The sequence below is a fragment of the Osmerus mordax genome, chromosome 3, assembly GCF_038355195.1.
Source record: "Osmerus mordax isolate fOsmMor3 chromosome 3, fOsmMor3.pri, whole genome shotgun sequence".
Classification (NCBI taxonomy): Eukaryota; Metazoa; Chordata; class Actinopteri; order Osmeriformes; family Osmeridae; genus Osmerus; species Osmerus mordax.
In genome coordinates, this window is record NC_090052.1 from 13,156,645 (window position 1) to 13,178,273 (window position 21,629).

At 46.0% G+C, this 21,629-nt stretch overlaps 1 protein-coding gene across 2 annotated transcripts in view; it reads right to left on the minus strand.

Annotated features, from left to right (window-relative positions):
* The window catches only part of prkcab (protein kinase C, alpha, b), a 304,491-nt gene that overhangs the window by 22,669 nt on the left and 260,193 nt on the right, over nt 1-21,629 (minus strand). Inside the window, exons 9-11 of one of the 2 annotated variants that reach the window (XM_067233024.1) lie at nt 3,155-3,184; nt 1,520-1,660; nt 1,092-1,265 (exon numbers count right to left, since the gene is read on the minus strand). In XM_067233024.1, coding sequence (XP_067089125.1) covers nt 1,092-1,265; nt 1,520-1,660; nt 3,155-3,184 — 345 coding nt within the window. The remainder of the gene's footprint in view (nt 1-1,091; nt 1,266-1,519; nt 1,661-3,154; nt 3,185-21,629) is intronic. The other variant, XM_067233025.1, reaches the window with a different exon arrangement.

Genomic DNA, 21,629 nt, shown 5'->3' on the forward strand with positions numbered 1-21,629 from the left:
CTGAGCTCGGGTAGTTGACGTCATGCAATCCCAGCATGCACCAGTCAATATCAAAAACTAGTAAAGCCTGCAAAAGCCTTTTTGGTGCTATCTCCTTGCTTACCAATGCACTTTTAGTAAAGCTCTCTCTTGGAAGTTGCTTTGGATAAAAGTGTCTGCTAAATGAATAAATGTAAAGACTCCAGAGTAGGACGAAGGAAAGTTGATTAGATAGTTGTGTAGCGGCAACACTCCTGTTACCCAGAATGCCCCGCGGCAAGCTGAAAAGCTACAAAGTTTTAAGCTTAGTTACATAAGCATTGTTTGGAGTTTTGTTGTTGTGTTCGTTCTGTTTTGATATGTGTAATGTGATGGTCTGTAGTTGGGATAAATTAAGTGTTCACCCTGAGTGTGAACGTTGTCCAGTTAGATGGCGATCTAATCTGTTTTATATGAAAATGTGCAGAGAGCAATATTACTCTCCATTTCGTACACCTAGCCGGCGCTACAGTTGTAATTATTTGGATACTGATTGTTGTGCACATGCCTTGTTTTGAATGAACATATTAAATAGTGATATATTGTTTTGGCTTCATTTAATATTTGTATTTATTGAAAATGCAGTATTTTTATATTGAAGTTTAATTAATAAAAGTACTATTTACCGGTAAAAAACAGCATGTAATGGAATATTACAGATATATCTTGTAAATTTGGTACTGGAATTTGTCATAACATCGGTTTATAATGTGAACGTACACAACGTATATGTTTGTACAATTACAAATTGTTTTTTCCCCCGCAAATCTGGTTTATTTAGGATAATAGTACACATTTAAAATTAGAAATACTGTTTTTTTACAGAGAAGTTCAATTAAATAAAAGTCAGATTTACCGGCAAAGAACAGCCTGTAATGTAATATTACAGATATATCTTGTAAATTTGGTACAGGAAAATTACAATTATTTTACGGTTAATTAATGTTAATAAAAAAAATGTTTTTACTGTAATTTAATGAGTTTAATCTGGCGTCCTAGCTGCTAGATTGTTCCTGTTTTTTTACTAGTTTTTTTTTAACGGTGTACCTGTGAGTGCGTGTGTGTTTGCGTACCACAGTCTGGAAGCAGGAGTGTAGCTGTGTGAGGAAGGGGGGCTTGTCTCTCTGGGCCAGGACCCTTTTCTCCACCATGGTGCACTCTACGTCGTCATCCTGGATCACCACATCCTTCTTCAGGATCTTGATAGCATACAGCTCCTCTGTCAACTTCATCTCTGCCAGCATCACCTACGGCATGCAGGGTCAGGGATATCACAGAGTCCGTAGTGTGTGTGTATGGTATATGTGGGTGTGTATGGTGTGTATGGTGTGTGTTGTATGCATGTTTATGTGTGTGGGGTGTGGGTATGTGTGTTTGAGAATGGTGTGTTTATGATGCATGTGTATATGTATGTGCGAGTGAGGGGTGTGTATATATTTATTTGAGGGGTGTGTATGTATGGTGTGTGTTTATGTGCAGTAAAGACCACTAAGCTCCTCACCTTGCCAAAGCTGCCCTTCCCCAGCAGGGCCAGGAAGTGGAAGTCATTGAGGCGAACCCGGTCCATGTTCCCCGAGGGTAGACTGAACCTTCGATGGTCTGACTGTGCGATCACCATCTTCCCGTGACCCAGCTTGGCTTTCTGATACATGGAACACACACCGACACGCATGTAAGGTGCAGTATGCATCTGTAAAATACACAAGTAAGCATGCACACAAACCTGTTGCTCTGCACTTACCAAAACATGCTACAAATTCTACCACGCTGGCTAGAAGAATTATTGTGTCTCTCACTCTTCGCTCCACATTACACTTGGTTAATTGTCTTATCTTCCCATTTAACACAATCAAGAGATTCTCATGGCTTATTAAACACCCAGGGTTCATACCAAAAGACCAAAACTAAATATAAAAAAATTAATGGCAACCCACTCTGAAAGCAAGAAGATTTCAGAACACGGCTGTATGTCACTCTTCTAAGAGTGAGGGCTGGGCTTTTTCAAAACTGCAATGGATGTCTGACAGTGAGTGACAGCTTTTTGGCGCCATATTGACATCTCTTTGGAGCTGTATTGTGCAGCAACAATCTGAGGCGGGCATCAATGTGTGTGTGTGTGGGGGTGTGCCTCTGTGCCCGTGTCGTGATAATGATTAGGTTGCCAAGTCGCCCTCCAACATGGAGGGCAATTAGAGGCGCTCCATTAGGGCTCTTGTTTCAGTCAGATAACAAGGCAAACAGAAACTGGACCACTGGAGAGAGCACTGTTGCCAGGCCAACCACTTTTCCATTCGAGCGAGAGCAGATAATTATGGATCTATCTTAGTCTATCTTAACACTGGAGCCACCGGAGATGCAGATGTGTGAATAAACAACTTTATCTTGTGACTTTTTGCAGGAATACATTTGTATAGATATGTTACAGTTAAGAATAATAGGCAACTTGAAAAACAGCAACAGTGAACAAAATATGTACTTTATACACTCATTAGCCTTACCGGAGCAGGCCAGTTTAGCAAAAGTGATGGCGTCATACAAACTGATTCAGTACTGCCACCTTGTGGAGAAAGTTTGTATCCACACCCAAAGATGCCCAGGTACACACTATACACACACATTATAGACACAACCATGCTGAACTTTCTAACAGCCTTCTATAGTCTAGGCTTGCGATGGACTAGTAGAAGGCAGGTGGACCACACTAGCAACCAATGAGGAGAAGGAGTGATGCGCTCCTGGCCAATGACGGTGCATTTAAGATGGTGAGGATGAAGTCAGTGTGGTCCACACATTTACTAACAACAACGTTGTGCATGTGTGTATGTGTGAGTGTGTGTAGTGTAAGTGTGTAGTGTATGTGCTAGACAGACAAGTGTGTGCATATCTTAACGTGTGTGCAAGAGAGCAAAACTGAGCCTGTGTGTTCCCGTAGGTAAACATTATGAAAAAGAGAGGCAGGAGTTCAACGGTACAGTAGGAAAGCCTTTGTTAGTAAATCTGATGTGTTTGCAGCACAGAGCTCACAACAATCACAGGGGAAGTGAGAGGGTTCAAAGCATGGAGAACACCGTAAAGCAGGGAGGGGGGGGGGGGGGGCGGGGAGTGGAGTGGAGGAGGAAGCAGGCTGAGAAGCTACCTTGAGATAGTGGATATTTAACTGGCAGGCCTGGAAGAAAGATAGGGAGAAAACTGGAACGTTAGTAACCGAGGGTTTGTGCGCGTGGTGGGTGCGGTGTATGAACGTTCTCAACATTCTACCTTTATCACACGTACTCCATACGGCCGGATATGCAAACCCAAATAAAATGCATCAAATAGTTCAGACAGGTTTATATATATGAATAACTGTTTCATATCAATGTAACTGATGTGTATGAGTCAGAACAGTGTGATTAGTATTATAACTCAGACTGCTGGGAATAACCTAACCTGGGAACCTGACGGTTTTGAAATGTTTTGACTGTGTCTTCCAAATTCTCCAATTCATAATGATTAAGAATGTATATTTTTGTATTTTATTTAGGAGAAAAAGGCAGAGGATTTCAGGAGAGGGACTAAGACATGGAGGGCAACTCTAGACTCCCGGATGGTGATGGTTGCAGTGGTGGTGAGAGGACCAGCCTCCAGGATGCTCTGACAGTGGCCTACTGGGATAGAAGCAGATGTCAGCCTACCCAGAAGAAGGGGAGGTCTGAGGAGGACAGGTGATGCCCTTAGCAACCCAAAAGATGGCACAGTATAGTCCAGCTGCCCTGGAGGATGCCAATCTGAGGCCAACTAGCAGCACGTCAGATGAGCAGGCCAACAAATCAGATTCTCTCACCCCAGATTTCTATTCGAAGCATCTGCTATGTGACCGTACTTTACAGAGATTAGAAAAATCTACTTAAAAAGCATCTGCACATCTAATACAGATGTTTCTGAGTAACTTCTTGTGAGTGTAGAATGTAAAAACTGTAGAATGTAAAACATGTAGAGAGATTAGCTGCTATGGCTAGTTATATTACATTAATAGTTTTCTTGATTCTGTTCAATTGTACTCTATAATCAAAGATACCAAATATCAAGGACATTGTTTTTTAAGCAACAAAGACTGTTTCAGCTAAATAACTATTCTGTAATCTTCTAATTTCTTAAAATATCAAACTGAGATTCTAGTTATGACCTGCCTCTCCAGTAATGTCACACATCATCGTGCTAGGGGCCTGGTTTCCAAGGCAATGCAGCCCAAACATGTGAATAGGCTAGTGTTGTTGGCCCCACAGGGGATCTGAAGGCTGTTGATTGGCCGACTGACATGAAAATTTAACAACAACACAGCCCTGTGTGTGTCCTAACTAGTTTCATTTCAAGGACAGAAAGATGAAGAACCATGTGCTGTTATGGAATGGGGGGAAACTTTTCTTTTATTTGCCCAATTCTTTTCCCACAGTAAGTATTTCCTCTGTGGCTCATTTCCCTCCCTCCAGTTCCCTTCATCATAAGAAGCTGAAACCCCTATTATCTTCAGACAACACTGTCATGCAGTATAAGGTGGGGCATGGTAACCCTGGTCTCAGGACATGTCTGCAGGACACAGAGCCACCACAAGAGGTCCCACTTTCATCACAATAAACCAGGACAAACAGGACATTTCAGTTAGAATGAGACAAGTAAATATAATGATGGAACATGAACAGAGGGGATGACAAGACAATATTGTTTTGACAGAGTGGTGTCTAGTGTCAAAGAGAGATCAAGGTAAGAGAGAGTTTCTGCACTTTTAAACCTTTTCAGTTCTTCAGGAGAGGAATAGAAAGAATGAGTGAGAGGAGAGAGACAACAGTGAAGGGAGAGATACAGACTACACAAAATATCGCAGTGTTTCCCACAGATTAAAAAGCAATTTGTGGTGTGTGTGTGTGTGTGGGGGGGGGGGGGTCGCCCCGTGTCTGCCCGGGGTGGGGGGGGGGGTGGGGGGGTGGGCCTGCTTTCTTACCTGCCTGTTTCTACATCTGTTTGTCCACTTCACCTGTTGCTTCAGCTGTCTCTCTCACAGCAGCATGTTGGATGCTGTCCTCCTCTCCTACTCTTTCTTCAATGCCTAACGAATCTATCACTTTCACGCCATCTTGGAAGACAAAAGTTGCTTCCTCTAGTAATATTAACTCTATGGTAGGCCTATGTGAGAGAGACGCGTGAGTGACCGAGAGACGGAGGGAGAGCGGGGAAAGGAAATGCAGCTGAACGAGTATGCTGCGTGTTTTAAATAGCGTAAACAAAATTTAAAAAAAGAATAACGAAACGCAATATGTGGCGGCCGGTGTTGATTCTGTGGCGCACTGCCACAAATTAGTCTATGTGTGGGAAACACTGTATCGATGTGGGAATATATCATATTACTTCCTTTTGCGATACATTATCGATACACTGGTGCCAAATATCTAATATTTTTATAAACATGCAGGCATTCTAAACGGACCCTGCCACTGCCAATTTTAATAAAATAAATTTAAAAAATAAAATAAATAAAAACCGCGGTTTGTACCCCGTTTTCTTGTGGTTGTACGGCAGGGCCGGATGCAGCCTGCTTTGACTGGGGTGGCAGTGAACATTTCTGGAGGGTGTGAACATTTATGATTACGGAAGGGGGTCGTATAATTTTTTATATTACCATTATGTTATCATTTTTGAGTCGGCTTAACGATCCAAGTGTTAATCAGGCGCGGAGCCAGACGTTATAAACATTCGGGGCTTAGCCCAAACCTATGACATATCCTGGGTTTTATGTGATGCTGGATAGGATCCTCCACAGTGCGAGCGCGCGCAGTTGGCGAAATTTCTGGCCATTCATTTGAGCGCAAAATCGTTTTTTGAGATTTATGTCAAATAAACCGCCGCCATTTTCCAATTGGTTAAACCTTGTCTAGTGAAGGTGATGTCTTTATCATTTCAGGCTCCAAATTGTCGACAGAGGAAGCAGAAACATGCATGTAGCTTGGCTGAGTACTCTAACCTAAGTTTGAGAGTGATGTCTAGGACCTTGGCTGAAAATGCGCATGGGGTACATTTGCAGAACAGGCTGCATTGGAGTGCTGTCATTCAAACCATGCTCGCCTTCACACACAGCAGAGGTAATGTTGGTAGGAGAGTCAGGGAAGTCCTTCCACTAGGACCAGCACGCTCTGCCTGCTCTGGAGTAGGAGTTTAATATCCCTTGTCACAGGGGCAGTAGTAGATGGTTTGGGGATCAGAAATCGATGCATGATAAAAAGGTTTTTCTTTGTACAAACACGCACGCAAAGAACAATCGATGGCTAACCAAGCTAAAAGACGTCTGTAACCCGTGTATCGTCTATGAAAACAAATAAAGAATATAGCTGCAAGCAGCGATGCGGGTTCCTCCGCAAAATGGCAAAATATTATAAACATGTACACTGTAGAAGATCAAGACTTGGACAACAAGAGAGCAAAACTACTTCATGTTTGGCCAACAACAATAGGCTGAATGGGGATTTGAACTCATGAGCATAAGGTTACAAGTCAGTCTCTCTAGCCTCTCTGCTACACACCAACTGCTGAGATACTATGATTAGTGAGGCCTGAGTATTAACTTTGTATAGGATATTTAAACTCTTCTTGAGTTGATCTCTTTCCAGACTCTCAGTCAATGCACAACTAACAATAGTCATGTGGGCAACTGGGCTAGGGCAGAGCTCATATTCAGCTCCTAGCGAGAATAGCCTTTGACAGTACAGCAGCCGACTCTCTGGTGCCATTAAACTACACAACATGCACAATCAGGGTGACCAACAACATTATATTAACTAACCAACAATGGCAGGGTTTCCCAGATTCGTTGAGAAGCTCTTAACGCTAAGAGCTTCTTAGAACGTTCCTAAGAAGCTCTTAGCGTTAAGAGCATCTTAACGAATCTGGGAAACCCGGCCAATAACATTACAAACATCTAACTGAACGAACACAACAACTGAAATCCCTCGCACGGCTGTTGTAACCAAACTATTTTCCACAAGTCTTTGCGTTTTTGCCGCACTGCATGCAGGGTACCCAAGGGTGCTGACGCTGATTATCTAGCTGTGCTCCGACTGCGTGATATGAGTATTCGTTTTTGGTCAGCTTTGGGACAAAGGTTAAGAAACAGTTGACATTTCAAGGTGAAATTGCAAGAAATTGCGCATGGTATTTCAGAATGATGTCTGCCTGTTTAACTAAACAAGTAATCAAGATTATGAAAGACAACTAGACTGTGCCTGGATTCAAACCTGTGACCTTGCACTTTGCAGGACACCATTTCAACCCATTGAGCTACCCTCAAGGATGACAACACATGTCAGTTACTGTACAAAAAAGGAAGCCGTTTCTCCTGTAGCATGGATTGTTCGATTCGGCCAAAGTTTAAACATCTGTAATTCAATGATCTTTTGACATATCAAGGTTAAATTGCGCATGGTTCTTCAGAACGATGTCATCCTGTTTAACTAAACAGATATTCAAATTTAAGACAGGCTCAAACACTGTGGCTGGATTCAAACCTACAACCTTATACTTTGCATGTCACCGTCCCAGCCCATTGAGCTATTCTCAGTGTTGAATATTGTCATGTTCAGTTACTCTACAGAGCGAATAGTGTCTTACTGAGTGTACTTCGTGACTGCCATCTGACTGTAAGTAACCAGAGTTTGTTTCATTCATTTGTGTTTTGCTAAAACTTTGCCTCAAGGACAGAGGGTGAGGGTATAGCAGCTAAATTGGTCAATAGGTAGCTAGCTAGAGATCGAGTTTCAGGGTACTTGCCGCCGAGTGAGACCCTGGCTTTGTTTACATAATTAGGGCCATTGTCAGCTGCACCTTTAGCATATTTAGGCGATTAGCACTGCAGAGGCAGCCTCGTCTGGCAGCCTCCGTGCACGAAGACTCGGTCGAACAAAGACAGGGAGTCAACCGGTGGGAGTACTGAGTGTTTATTATCGATACACACAGTTGTGGGCCACTGTCTACCCCTTAACCTGTAACAGAACAATTCTAATACCGATGCTTAATCGGTCGAACAAAGACAGGGAGTCTACCTGCGGGAGTCCACCGAGGATGGCCGAAGAGGCCGGATCACCTCTTCTGATAAGTATCACCCTATTTGTATTCTAATCCACATAGAACATATTCATAGCTAGCATGTGTTTCTTCAGCATTCCCGTTCATTACACCACTCGCAGACGTAGATATGTCACAAAGTATATACGGCCCACTTATAACCTTAGCTACCTATCCAGATCTTCTCCACCTGCCCTCTCTCTTTCTATAGGGCTCTGGAACTGCCAGTCTGCTGTGAACAAGGCAGACTTCATCCCAGCGTTTGCATCTCATGCTTCTCTTCATGCCCTGGCGCTGACAGAGACATGGATCCGCCCTGAGAACACTGCAACTCCAGCTGCTCTCTCCGTCAACCACTCCTTCACCCCGCTCAACCGGGCGGGGTGGTGGGACAGGGTTGCTTCTTTCCCCACATATTAAATACACATCCACACCACTCCCTGTTACTGCCAAATCATTTGAACACCATTATGCGATGCTAACTGATCCCATCAAAGCATGCTTAATTGTTTTTTATCGCCCACCAGGCCCGCTAGCCAACTTTGTGGAGGAGCTGGACATGCTCCTCAGCGTCCTCTCGGATGATGGAACCCCCCTGATAGTCCTTGGGTACTTCAACATCCACCTCCAAGGAACGCAGGCCGTCGACTTCTTGTCTCTCCTGACCTCCTTCGACCTGACACTGCTGAGCACACCGGCGACCCACAAGGCAGGCAAACAGCTAGACCTCATCCTGACACGTAACTGTATCACTGACTTAACCTCTGTAACCCCACTGCATATTTCTGATCACTACTTTATCCATTTCTCTATCTCTCTCCCTCCAACTCCTTCTACCTCCCCTCCCCTTGTAACTTTCCGGCGCAACCTCCGCTCCCTATCCCCCTCCCATTTCTCCTCTATTGTAACATCCTCCCTCCCCCCCATTGACGAGTTCTCGTCCCACCCAACTAACACTGCCACCGACACCTTGTTAACCACTTTAACTGCATCACTTGACTCTCTCAGTCCCCTGTCAACCAGGCCTGCACGATCTTCTCCCTCCTGCCCGTGGCTTACGGATGTTATTCGTGAAGAACGGTCCACCCTTCGGGCAGCTGAGAGGAGATGGCGCAAGTCCAAAGGCGGTCTGGACCTTGATAAGTATCACTCCCTCCTCAAATCCTTCTCTTCTCACATAACTGGTGCAAAAACCCTCTACTTTCTGAACAAAATGAACTCCGCTTCAAACCCCCACAAACTTTTTTCTACCTTCTACACCCTTCTTAACCCACCTCCCCCACCCCCTCCCTCCACCCTGACAGCAGACGACTTTTCCTCCTTCTTTGAGAAAAAAGTCGCCGACATTAGCAGTCGGTTCCCTAAACCCACCTTTCCTACCCTCTCACCCTCCATGACTGACCCAACTAAATGTCTAAACTCTTTTTCTCCCCTGTCTGAGGCAGAGATCTCTGACCTCATTCTCTCTCATCGCCCCACCTCCTGTCCCCTTGATCCTATCCCCTCCCCTCTCTTTCAAACCATCTCCCCCTCCATCATAACTTTTCTTCTCCATGTCCTAAACTCCTCTCTTACCTCTTGCACTTTCCCCTCTGCCTTCAAACAGGCTAGAATTACCCCTCTACTCAAAAACCCCTCCCTTAACCCTGCCGTCCTCCAGAACTACAGACCGGTATCACTGTTACCCTGCCTTTCAAAAACAATTGAACGTGCTGTATCTAACCAACTGTCTAACTTTCTCTCTCAGAACAACCTGCTTGACCCCAACCAATCGGGCTTCAAGACTGGCCACTCCACAGAGACTGCCCTCCTTTCAGTCACCACTGCCCTCCAGTCTAACAGAGCGGCTTCCAGGTCATCCGTCATCATTCTGCTGGACCTTTCTGCAGCGTTTGATACGGTTAACCACCAGATCCTGCTCGCCAGACTTTCTGAGATGGGCATCACTGGCACTGCACTCCAGTGGATCTCATCCTACCTGTCGGGAAGATCCTACCAGGTTTCCTGGGGAGGCAAACTGTCAGGACCTCGCCAGCTCTCCACTGGTGTCCCACAGGGCTCCGTCCTTGGACCCCTCCTCTTCTCTCTGTACACCACCTCACTTGGACCAATCATCACCTCCCATGGCTTCTCCTACCACTGCTACGCTGACGACACGCAGCTGTACCTGTCGTTCCCCCCGACCGATCCGGGGATCTCAGCTAGGATTGAGGCCTGCCTCACAGACATCTCCGCCTGGATGACCGAGCACCACCTCCAGCTGAACCTCGCCAAAACAGAACTTCTCATCATCCCGGCTAAACCCTCCATCTCCCACGATCTCTCAATCACCCTGGGATCTGCGACGGTGACCCCTTCATCCTCTGCCAGGAACCTTGGGGTTACCATGGACGACGAGCTCTCCCTCACGGCCCACATTGCTGCGGTCTCCCGGTCGTGTAGATTCACCCTCTACAACATCCGGAAGATCAGGAGATACCTGTCTGAGCACTCCACCCAGCTGCTAGTCCAAGCACTTGTCCTCTCCAAGTTGGACTATTGCAACTCGCTGCTCGCTGGTCTCCCAGCATGTGCAACCCGCCCTCTTCAGAGGATTCAGAACGCAGCGGCCCGCCTGGTCTACAATCTACCCAGACGCTCCCATGTTACCCCGCTCCTCGTCTCTCTCCACTGGCTACCTATCATGGCCCGTATCAGATTCAAGACCCTGGTATTGACCTTCCGAGCAGTGAACGGGACTGCACCCGTCTACATCAAGTCTCTCCTGCAGCCTTACACCCCCACCCGTCACCTACGGTCTTCTTCAGACAACTGCCTGGTGGTCCCACCGCTCAAGACCGCCCGGTCCCAACACAAGCTCTTCTCCTGTCTGGCCCCCCAGTGGTGGAATCAACTCCCCACCTCCATCAGAGACACTGACTGTCTCTTCACCTTCAAGAAAAGGCTCAAGAAGCACTTGTTCCGGGAGTACAACGGTACTTAGGAATGGTTCGCTTGACCCGATGTTAGTTTCCTCAAGGATCACAATGACTCTTGCTTAGAGACTTGTTGCTCTTGTGATTAGTGGTAACTGATTTACATTTTTGTTCTCGCTGTGATATATTGTTTTTATTACTGTTGCTTGCTTTTTTCCACAGGTACACTTGCACTTATAGCGGTTCATGTTGTTTAATTGTAACTTGTTTAACTACATGCTCTTATGGTTCTTACTTTGGTTGTTCACAATGTGTGCTTCATGTTTTGGCTACTCGCAATGTTTTTTGGCTATCTGGTTGTTATGATCAGTGACCTATGCACTTTGTAAAGCTCTCTCTTGGAAGTCGATTGGGATAAAAGCGTCTGCTAAATGAAATACCATCCCCAAAAACGATGAATGCTCCATTCATCGTTATCACTAAAGAAGGCAAGGATGGTTGGAAATATACACTGCTAAAGAAATCAGATTTGGGACTGGAAAGGTGTTTGGGGAACTTATTATAAGCTGGATGTAAAGGGTCTAAAGTGGGGAACAGCTAGATATCGGTATGATGGAGCCCTAGATTGCTCAGAGCCGGGAGTGGCAGTCAAAAACCATAGTACAGAGAATCATCATAGGGGACATAATACAAAAGCGGCCTTCTTTGATCCTTACCATATTTTCCTAAACCTAGACCATCGTGTATTACCCATGACAAAAGGAGCAATAAAAGAAATGGCTGACAGTGACAGCCAAGGGATTGTATGTGATAGTATGGAGTGGCCCTCTTTGGGCTACGACGATTTTAATATAGGCACCAGGATGGGGGATAACCACTGCTTTTTGTCAAAGAGAAATAGAGCAGAGGTATACTTATCTGGGGGTGGAAGTGCCTTGCCCAAGGACACAACGTCATTTGGCACGGCCGGGAATCGAACTGGCAACCTTCTGATTACTAGCCCGCTTCCCTAACCGCTCAGCCACCTGTAATAAGCATTATTCGAAAGAAAGACGTAAGTCCTTCACTGCTTCCAGGTCTTCGTGTAAACATCCCAGAACACCAGAACGAAGAACCCGTTCTCATTCACATATCCAGACTCGTCGTCTTTCCCCTGGACCAGGAGCCTCCTTCCCATCTGGGAGCAGTCGGACTTATCCCACTGATTGACATGCTCCTGCAGGTGGTGCATGGGATCACGATACACCTCGGCAAGGTAAAACGGTGACTGCCCTCCAGCATTACGGTTCTCCATTCGCCTCATTCTCTTCTTGTGTGCTCCCGGCTCCGGCTCAAAGATTTCCACATGGCCCCCTTCCCAAGCAATGTGTCCCCACACTCTTTCTCCGTTGGCTCCGTACTCCCAGATGGAAACATCACAGGCCAGCTTGTTGTGGCACCGCGCGATGGCATACTCCTCCTTGTAGAACTCCTTGCGGTTCTGATGGGTGCTTACCAATCTGGAATTACCAAAATGTTCCATTAGAGTGTCCCATTCCAATACTTTAAGATGTCTTTTGTCAGAGGGTTTGATTACTCCGGGTTTAACCAAGCGGATTGAGACCCACTCGTATGGATTTGTCAGGAAATCAGAGACCGCCATCATTTCTGGCCAGGGTACCGTAAAAAGGCCTGTAAGGTCCCCCCACTCCCATATCCCCCATTCCTCTGAACTTGATGACTCGCTGTTAGCCTTTGCTATGGCCTTTTCTAATATAGCATGAACCACTGGATCTCTTTTGTACTTTCTTCGGACGGGATGTTTCGCAATTACAGCCGGAATAACTTCAACGTCCGGTTCTAGATCTACTACTTTGTCCACAGCTGCCTTCATTAAGTCCGTTTCCATGGTAATGTGGAGTTTCTCCTCAAATTCCTCCCAGCTGGAAGGAACCTTCCCTTTACGTCCCCTGCGCGCAAGACCGGAATTCCCAGTAAATTGTTCATAGTCCTCATCCAATTCAAGAACATCCTCCATCTCCTCAGAAGAATCCTCTTCACTAAAAGTGACGATTCTTGTCTCCGTCTCCTCCATGGTCTCAGGCACCCAGTCGTCCTCTGCATCACTCTTAAGGTCGGCTTCACCGAGTGCCCGCTCTGACAAAGCTGTCAGAGAGGCTACTTCCTTCACCTTCCCCTCGGAGGCCCCCATTTCCATCCGTCCAGGTGGCAGGCCATCCTCAGGCCCAGGGCTCGCTCCGAACTCCTCCTACTCCTGCTCCAGGGCCTGAGTTCGGTCCTGCTCCCTCTCCCCTGGTGAGTTTGACTTGCCAAGAGTTCTGGATTTTGGAGCCTATAAGTTCCGGGTGTAATTTGGTTATTATCATCAGGTGAATTGCTAGCATCGCCATTGTCCAAGGGAGAGTCAATGTCTGAATCAGATTCGTCATCACTGGGTGAGGTTTCGAAATAGCCAATTACGCACTCTATATTATTGCTTGAAAATATTTGGAGTTTTCCTCTTTCGGGGCTGAGACCCGGACTCTCCATAAAACAAATTAAACATATTGGATCCCTTAAAACGCCGTCCGGACTCTCCACAGATACCCCACACTTCCTTAATCTATGTGGAGGATTGGCCTGACATCGGCCAGCCTCTCGGACCATGTTGAAGGATCCGTCTCTTTGCTCGGCCTGTTATAAAATACACGTACATCAGGGCCGGATATAAAGGATAGCTACCCATCAAGCTCATTGCTACCCCCACAGTTATAAGCACTGCCCATTCTATTTGTAACTTCAGCATGCTTTTTCTCAAAACCTGATTGGTTCCTTCGTTTTTCACGTGAGAGTTCACACATAATTTTATCACTAGGATCATGAACGCCCCCACAATAGGCTCACATATATACGTAACAAACCGTTCTGGGATTCCCCCGACTGTTAAAAACTGTCCTAATGTAGATATAGCCCCAAGGCTATATATCAAGGTATTCCACCCCTTTATTAAGGTTAGCCTGTTATGACCCATCGCTAAAAAAACTATTCCTAAACTGGGCCTTGTTTCTTTCAAAAGAGAAAACCTTAATATGCCTAAAAGTAAATATACTGTCGTTTTAGCAAATACATCAAATAACTATGCCTTAAAGCAAACAGCATCAATATTCCGGTGGTAAGGGTAATTCTTACCAAAGAAATCATAGTCTCTGCGACCTCTTTGTCGCGGTCCGTAGATTCAGTGCCATTATTGAAAGTACTGTTGACCGTCTCGTTTTTAGCTTGGATATTCATGATTAGTCTAGGTTCTTTTGGTCCTTCTGTCACAAGTGGGATTATGTCGTTCCTACCTCTCCCTTTTTATCCTAAAATGTTCTACACATAAGTGGGTCTGCCCCTACCTTACCCCCTTTTACAATAAAAAAAAAAAAACATCCTGACAAACAGGTGTTGACCTTCGGTCATGAACTATTCGTCTTCCGTTCTAAGGCGCTAAATTTAGCGCCTTAGAACGGAAGACGAATAGTTACCCCAGAACTGTTACCCCTTCAGCTGAATGGGATGTGGTTAAAGAAATGGGCCCCACATCTCTCTGTTTGTTCGACTTCCTCCTAAACCGGGCCCAACGGCCTTTTGGGCGTTCGGCTCTTTTCTCTTCAACAATAGGGCTGTATTTTCGTATTTTCCCCACATCTTATTGACACATAGTGGCACCCCTTTTCTCAGTATTGTGAAGAGAACAATAAGTCCTAATATGACCATTCCTGCCATCAGGAGTGGCCATTTTACCCAATCCCATAGGTTAGAGAGGACTGTTGTTCTTTGATCCCTTGTCCACTCCCATATCTCGCGACTTATATCCACTATAGCATCTCCCATGGTTCCCGCTACAACCCCCCCCAGGGTCACTCCTACTGCTGTGGCTTGTTGCCAGGTATAGTTTGCCTCCCTTCTTGGTTCTATCCACACCTTCTCAGGCCTACAGCCAGCCTCTCTTTTATACTGCCATCTCCAGTATATCCAGCGATCTACATTCCTACCCTCACCTATGGTCACGAACTGTGGGTAGTGACCGAAAGAACGAGATCGCGAATACAAGCGGCAAAAAAAAAAAATCTCCGCAGGGTGTCCGGGCTCTCCCTTAGAGATAGGGTGAGAAGCTCGGTCATCCGGGAGGGGCTCAGAGTAGAACCGCTGCACCTCCGCGTCGAGAGGGGCCAGTTGAGGTGGCTCGGGCATCTTGTAAGGATGCCTCCTGGACGCCTCCCTGGTGAGGTGTTCTGGGCACGTCCCACTGGGAAGAGGCCCCGGGTAAGACCCAGGACACGCTGGAGGGACTATGTCTCTCGGCTGGCCTGGGAACGCCTCAGGGTCCCCCAGGAAAATATGGTGGAAGTGGCCGGGGAGAGGGAAGTCTGGGCCTCCCTGCTTAGGGTGCTGCCCCTACGACCCGACCCCCGGACAAGCGGCAGATGACGACGACGAGGTTTAAGATGCTGGGTTGGGTAAGCCTCTTAAAGGCATTGAAGAATTTTGGGCTGTTTATTGGTCTTTATAGAAGTGAGGAATGAGTTAACATTTACACGTGTACATTTTACTATGGCTTGTAACCACATAAACCACAGGGGCAAGTAGGACAGCAACCGAGGTACCATAAAAATTGATATCTTGTTACATTACACAAATTTGGACCACCACGCTCAATTCTATACACAATATTATCGTTGTAGCTAACAATTTAGCACTCATCACATGACAAATGATGTGTCTTATTATAGTCAACACTCAATGTTTTGGGTGTGAACCCGAGGAAGTTTCTCTTGGCTAATACAGTTTTGTTGAGAAGATACAAGGGTCTTTTGTAGGGTCTACCATTGTAAGGGGGGCTATGTCGTGGGCCGAAAACTGCATTAAACACCCATTTAAACCTATGGGGCAAACTTAGGCCGAAAGACTACCAATTGAACGACGTTGCTTTAAAATATGTGTCCACTAAGCATAAACTAAATGGCACTATTGATTACACGATCATGTAATCGAAATGATCGTCATCAGAGGTCATAACGAGAACATTACATATTTGAGTAAAGAGACAATTAGCATACAAAGACAAATCTTCCATTGAAGGACCCTGAGTGGGTCCTGCTGACCAGATAGTGAGATATTTAACTGACGACAGGAAGACTTTGAACGGCCAGCGCAAATAGTGCTAAACTTCTGAGACCGAGGCAAACTGACATACACTGTTTAGATCGATACCAGAAAAGTTATTCACACAGGCAGGTTCAAGGTAAGAATTATGGGACTGCCTATCAACTGTATAAATGACTGCTGTATTCATGTATTGAATTGGGTTCTCTCTGGTGCTTGGATAGACCTAATGAATGATCCTTTGTTGATGTCAATAAACAAAACTTTGCATCTGAACTTGAACAGCCTCTCCCGAGCCTTTCTTGAGAAGCAACCTGGTTTTAGCAGAAGCTAGCCACAACACGTTCGAGCCCAGCGAGTGGCGAACGACACCTTGTTATGATGGTGGAGTGTGGCTACGTCTGTTACATACCTGTCACACTAGCACTGTGTCCCTGGGAAATGATGGTATGTTTTGAAGCAAAAGCATGACTTAAAACTTTTGCATCACCAGATGCCATACCCCTAGGTGTCAACTCTGGTCTGGTGGAGGAGAACCCATTGGGGGCCCAGGAAAACAGCTGGCAGCCAGGCAAGTGCAAATATAAGACGCTCAAAAAATACTCAAAGCATTGCCAACTCATTGTAAGGCATACTTAAGTTGTTCTGATCGTGGCGGGGGGGAAACATATTTGTCAAAACAACAAATGTTGTCATACTAATGCTTTGTATACCCCATTCAGTTGTACCATCTTGGGCAAAGACCATTCAAGGTAACATTTGTTATTTACATCAACGTCACAATATTATGTTGCCAGGACGTTGCGGTTATGGACTGACAACGTCACAAAGTTACATTGCTAGGAGGTCGCGGTTACCAACTGGCGTCTTTCACTTCTCACGTTATTCGATGACCAAACATCCGTTGCCGCAACGTCTTTGGCGACGTTGCGGCAACGGATGTTTGGTCTTCGAATAACGTAACTGTGTTAGCTGGGTTACGGCATGCTCTAAGATCGCCTATAGCAGGGGTACTCAATTAGAAACTCAAAAGGTCCACTCACTAAATTTCCATTCAGTCCAGGGTCCGGAACAGTGATGGTTTATTTTTCTGTCCCTTACCTCAGAGTTCTGGGGGTAATTTTGTTCAAAGTGTCTATGCTTTGTGTCATAGTGATGTTTCACGTTAGCGCTACCACGTTTGACAAGGGCAACCATCTCATTGCAGATTAAACACATCGGTTTTGTGCTCCCCACCGGCAATACAAATGCAAAAAACGTTTCGTTTTTTGCTGGGTTTTGTCACGCCATGATTTTTGCTAAGGAAGAAACAGGTAGGCTACCGTTAGCAAATCGATTAGCCTGCGTTGTTGCGAATGACACACACAACCTGCGTGACCCACAGAGGTTGCGGCCAACGTTGAGTGACTGAGTTGTCATGGTGATTACTATTACAGCTCCTGAGAGGATCTTTGGATTGGACACAGAATAGAAACCACATAGGAAAACAATATAGGAGTGAAACCACGCACCAATGAAAACTCGCTTAGATCATGACTAAATTAGAATATTGATTTTGGCTTTGGTCCAAATTGTATTGCTTCTGGGTCCGGATCTGGACCGCGGTCCGCCTATTGAGTACCCCCAGTCTAGAATAAGGTATTCAAAGTCATGTTGTTGATGCCAAATTCAGTTCAGTGTGATTGCTATGTGAATGACAAAACTAGCTACAGTATTTGGCCAACAAGGGATGCATAGTACACATGCAGTCAGTCAGGTAGGAACTAAGAACCCACTTTACACCCTCTCATACAAACAAATACACACGCACACACACAGTACACACACTAGTCACACTTAACCCACTTTACACTCTCACAAACAAACACACACATGCTAGTCACACACGTTTGTCTCAGACTCTCAGTCGGTTTCAGCTCCAGTGGCTACGTTTAAAGCTAACGTCTAAAGCTAACGTTAAAATGAGACACATTAAGCACAGCCTCATGAGTTAGCTAATAATAATAACGCAACTAAACTAGACGAAATAACGTTATAACATTTCATCTCGTTTTTATTTTGTAAACTACATTTCGTCTCGTTTTTATTAGTCAACCATACTGCATTATACATTTAATTATAGTCATCATCACATGACCAGCAAATTATGACTAAATATCGTCGTCAACGAACCTTTATCAAGTGACGAAAATGAGACGAGATACGTTGCGTCTCGTCTCGTTTTCGTCTACGATGCGTCTTGTCTCGTTTTCGTCACTTGATAAAGGTTTGTTGACAAAAGCAACACTACCTTTACAGGTTAAGTTTTAGGGCCATTTAAAAATGTTCAGGAAAATACAATGTTTTATAAAGCATAAAACACTGCAGTTCAATGAGGAAAGCTATATCAAATGGCATATTATCAAAGTCCCGCCCTTTTGCATTTAAAATGAAATGCAATTTTTTTTTCTTTGCAAAGGGGCGGGACATAACCAGTTGCACAGAGCTGTCCTTATTGGACTGCAATGTTTTACTCTTGGAGCACTGTGATTGGACACTTGAGAGCAAACTGTCAGACCTGGGGGGTGTTCCATCAACATCGATTTAGGAAAAGCAAGACTTATTTCGCTAAGTCTCGCTTACTTCAGCGAGAGTTCCGTTCCATTAACAGAGCGAATAGTGTCTTACTGAGTGTACTTCGTGACTGCCATCTTGACTATAACCAGAGTTTGTTTCATTCATTTGTGTTGAGCTAAAACTTTGTCTCAAGGACAGAGGGCGTGCTAGAGACCGAGTTTCAAGGTACTCACCGCCGAGTGAGACCCTGGCTTTGTTTACATAATTAGGGCCATTGTCAGCTGGGCCTTAGCATATTTAAGGAGCCTAGCACTGCAGAGGCAGCCTCGTCTGGCAGCCTCGCCGCACGAAGACTCGGTCGAACAAAGACAGGGAGTCAACCGGTGGGAGTACTGAGTGTTTATTATCGATACACACAGTTGTGGGCCACTGTCTACCCCTTAACCTGTAACAGAACAATTCTAATACCGATGCTTAATCGGTCGAACAAAGACAGGGAGTCAACCGGTGGGAGTACTGAGTGTTTATTATCGATACACACAGTTGTGGGCCACTGTCTACCCCTTAACCTGTAACAGAACAATTCTAATACCGATGCTTAATCGGTCGAACAAAGACAGGGAGTCTACCTGCGGGAGTCCACCGAGGATGGCCGAAGAGGCCGGATCACCTCTTCTGATAAGTATCACCCTATTTGTATTCTAATCCACATAGAACATATTCATAGCTAGCATGTGTTTCTTCAGCATTCCCGTTCATTACACCACTCGCAGACGTAGATATGTCACAAAGTATATACGGCCCACTTATAACCTTAGCTACCTATCCAGATCTTCTCCACCTGCCCTCTCTCTTTCTATAGGGCTGTGGAACTGCCAGTCTGCCGTGAACAAGGCAGACTTCATCCCGGGGTTTGCATCCCATGCTTCTCTTCATGCCCTAGTGCTGACAGAGACATGGATCCGCCCAGAAAACACTGCAACTCCAGCTACTCTCTCCATCAACCACTCTATGACTGACCCAACTAAATGTCTAAACTTTTTCTCTCCCCTGTCCGAGGCAGATATCTCTGACCTCTTTCTCTCTCATCGCCCCACCTCCTGTCCCCTTGATCCAGTCCCCTCTCCTCTCTTTCAAACCATCTCTCTCCATCATAACTTTTCTTCTCCATGTCCTTAACTCTTCTCTTACTTCCGGCACTTTCCCCTATGCCTTCAAACAGGCCAGAGTTAGCCCTCTACTCAAAAAACCCTCCCTTAACCCAGCCGTCCTCCAGAACTACAGACCGGTATCACTGCTACCCTTCTTTTCTAAAACAATTGAATGCGCTGTATCTAACCAACTGTCAAACTTTCTCTCTCAGAACAACCTGCTTGACCCCAACCAATCGGGCTTCAAGACTGGCCAATCCACAGAAACTGCCCTCCTGTCAGTCACCACTGCCCTCCAGTCTGCCAGAGCGGCTTTGAGGTCATCCGTCATCATTCTGCTGGACCTTTCTGCAGCATTTGATACGGTTAACCATCAAACCCTGCTCGCCAGACTTTCTGAGATGGGCATCACTGGCACTGCACTTCAGTGGATCTCATCCGACCTTGTTGGGAAGATCCCACCAGGTCTCCTGGGGAGGCAATGTGTCAGGACCCCGCCAGCTCTCCACTGGTGTCCCACAGGGCTCCGTCCTTGGACCCCTCCTCTTTTTCCTGTACACCACCTCGCTTGGACCAATCATCACCTCCCAAGGCTTCTCCTACCACTGCTATGCTGACGACACTCAGCTGTACCTGTCGTTCCCCCCGACTGATCCGGGGATCTCAGCTAGGATCGAGGCCTGCCTCACAGACATCTCCGCCTGGATGACCAAGCACCACCTCCAGCTGAACCTCGCCAAACAGAACTCCTCATCATCCCAGCCAAACCCTCCATCTCCCACAATCTCTCAATCACCCTGGGATCGGCAACGGTGACCCCTTCATCCTCTGCCAGGAACCTTGGGGTGACCATGGATGACGAGCTCTCCTTCACAGCCCACATTGCTGCGGTCTCCCGGTCGTGTAGATTCACCTTCTACAACATCCGGAACATCAGGAGATACCTGTCTGAGCATTCCACCCAGCTGCTAGTCCAAGCACTTGTCCTCTCAAAGTTGGACTACTGCTGGTCGCCGGTCTCCCAGCATGCACAACCCACCCTCTCCAGAGGATTCAGAACGCGGCAGCCCACCTGGTCATCAATCTACCCAGAGGCTCCCATGTTACCCCGCTCCTCATCTCCCTCCACTGGCTTCCCATCACGGCCCGTATCAGATTCAAGACTCTGGTACTGACCTTCCAAGCGGTGAACGGGACTGCACCCGACTACATCAAGTCTCTCCTTCAGCCTTATACCCCCACCCGCCACCTACGGTCTTCTTCTGACAACCGTCTGGTGGTCCCACCGCTCAAGAGCGCCCGGTCCCAACACAAGCTCTTCTCCTGTATAGCCCCCCAATGGTGGAATCAACTCCCCACCTCCATCAGGGACACTGACTGTCTACCCACCTTCAAGAAAAGCCTCAAGACACACTTGTTCCAGGAGTACAACGGCACTTAGGAATGATTGGCTGGACCTGATGTTAGTTTCCTCCAGGATCACAATGTCTTTTATTGAGAGACTTGTTGCTTTTGTTGGTTTGTTGTAACTGTCTTAACCCTTGTGTTATCATCAGGTCATTCTGACCCATCAGTCATTGTGACCCACCGTCGTACTGCGACAACTTTACCGCATACAAAAACAAAGTGAAGCATTTCTTTTAACCGTCGGGCTGTCTCAGACCCCCCACATTGCGAAGGTTAGAAGAAAATGCTATTTATTTGTTTTTGTATTGGGTAAAATTGGGTAAACACAACGATGGTTCGTTGTGAACCTTTGGGTCCTGTGACCCGA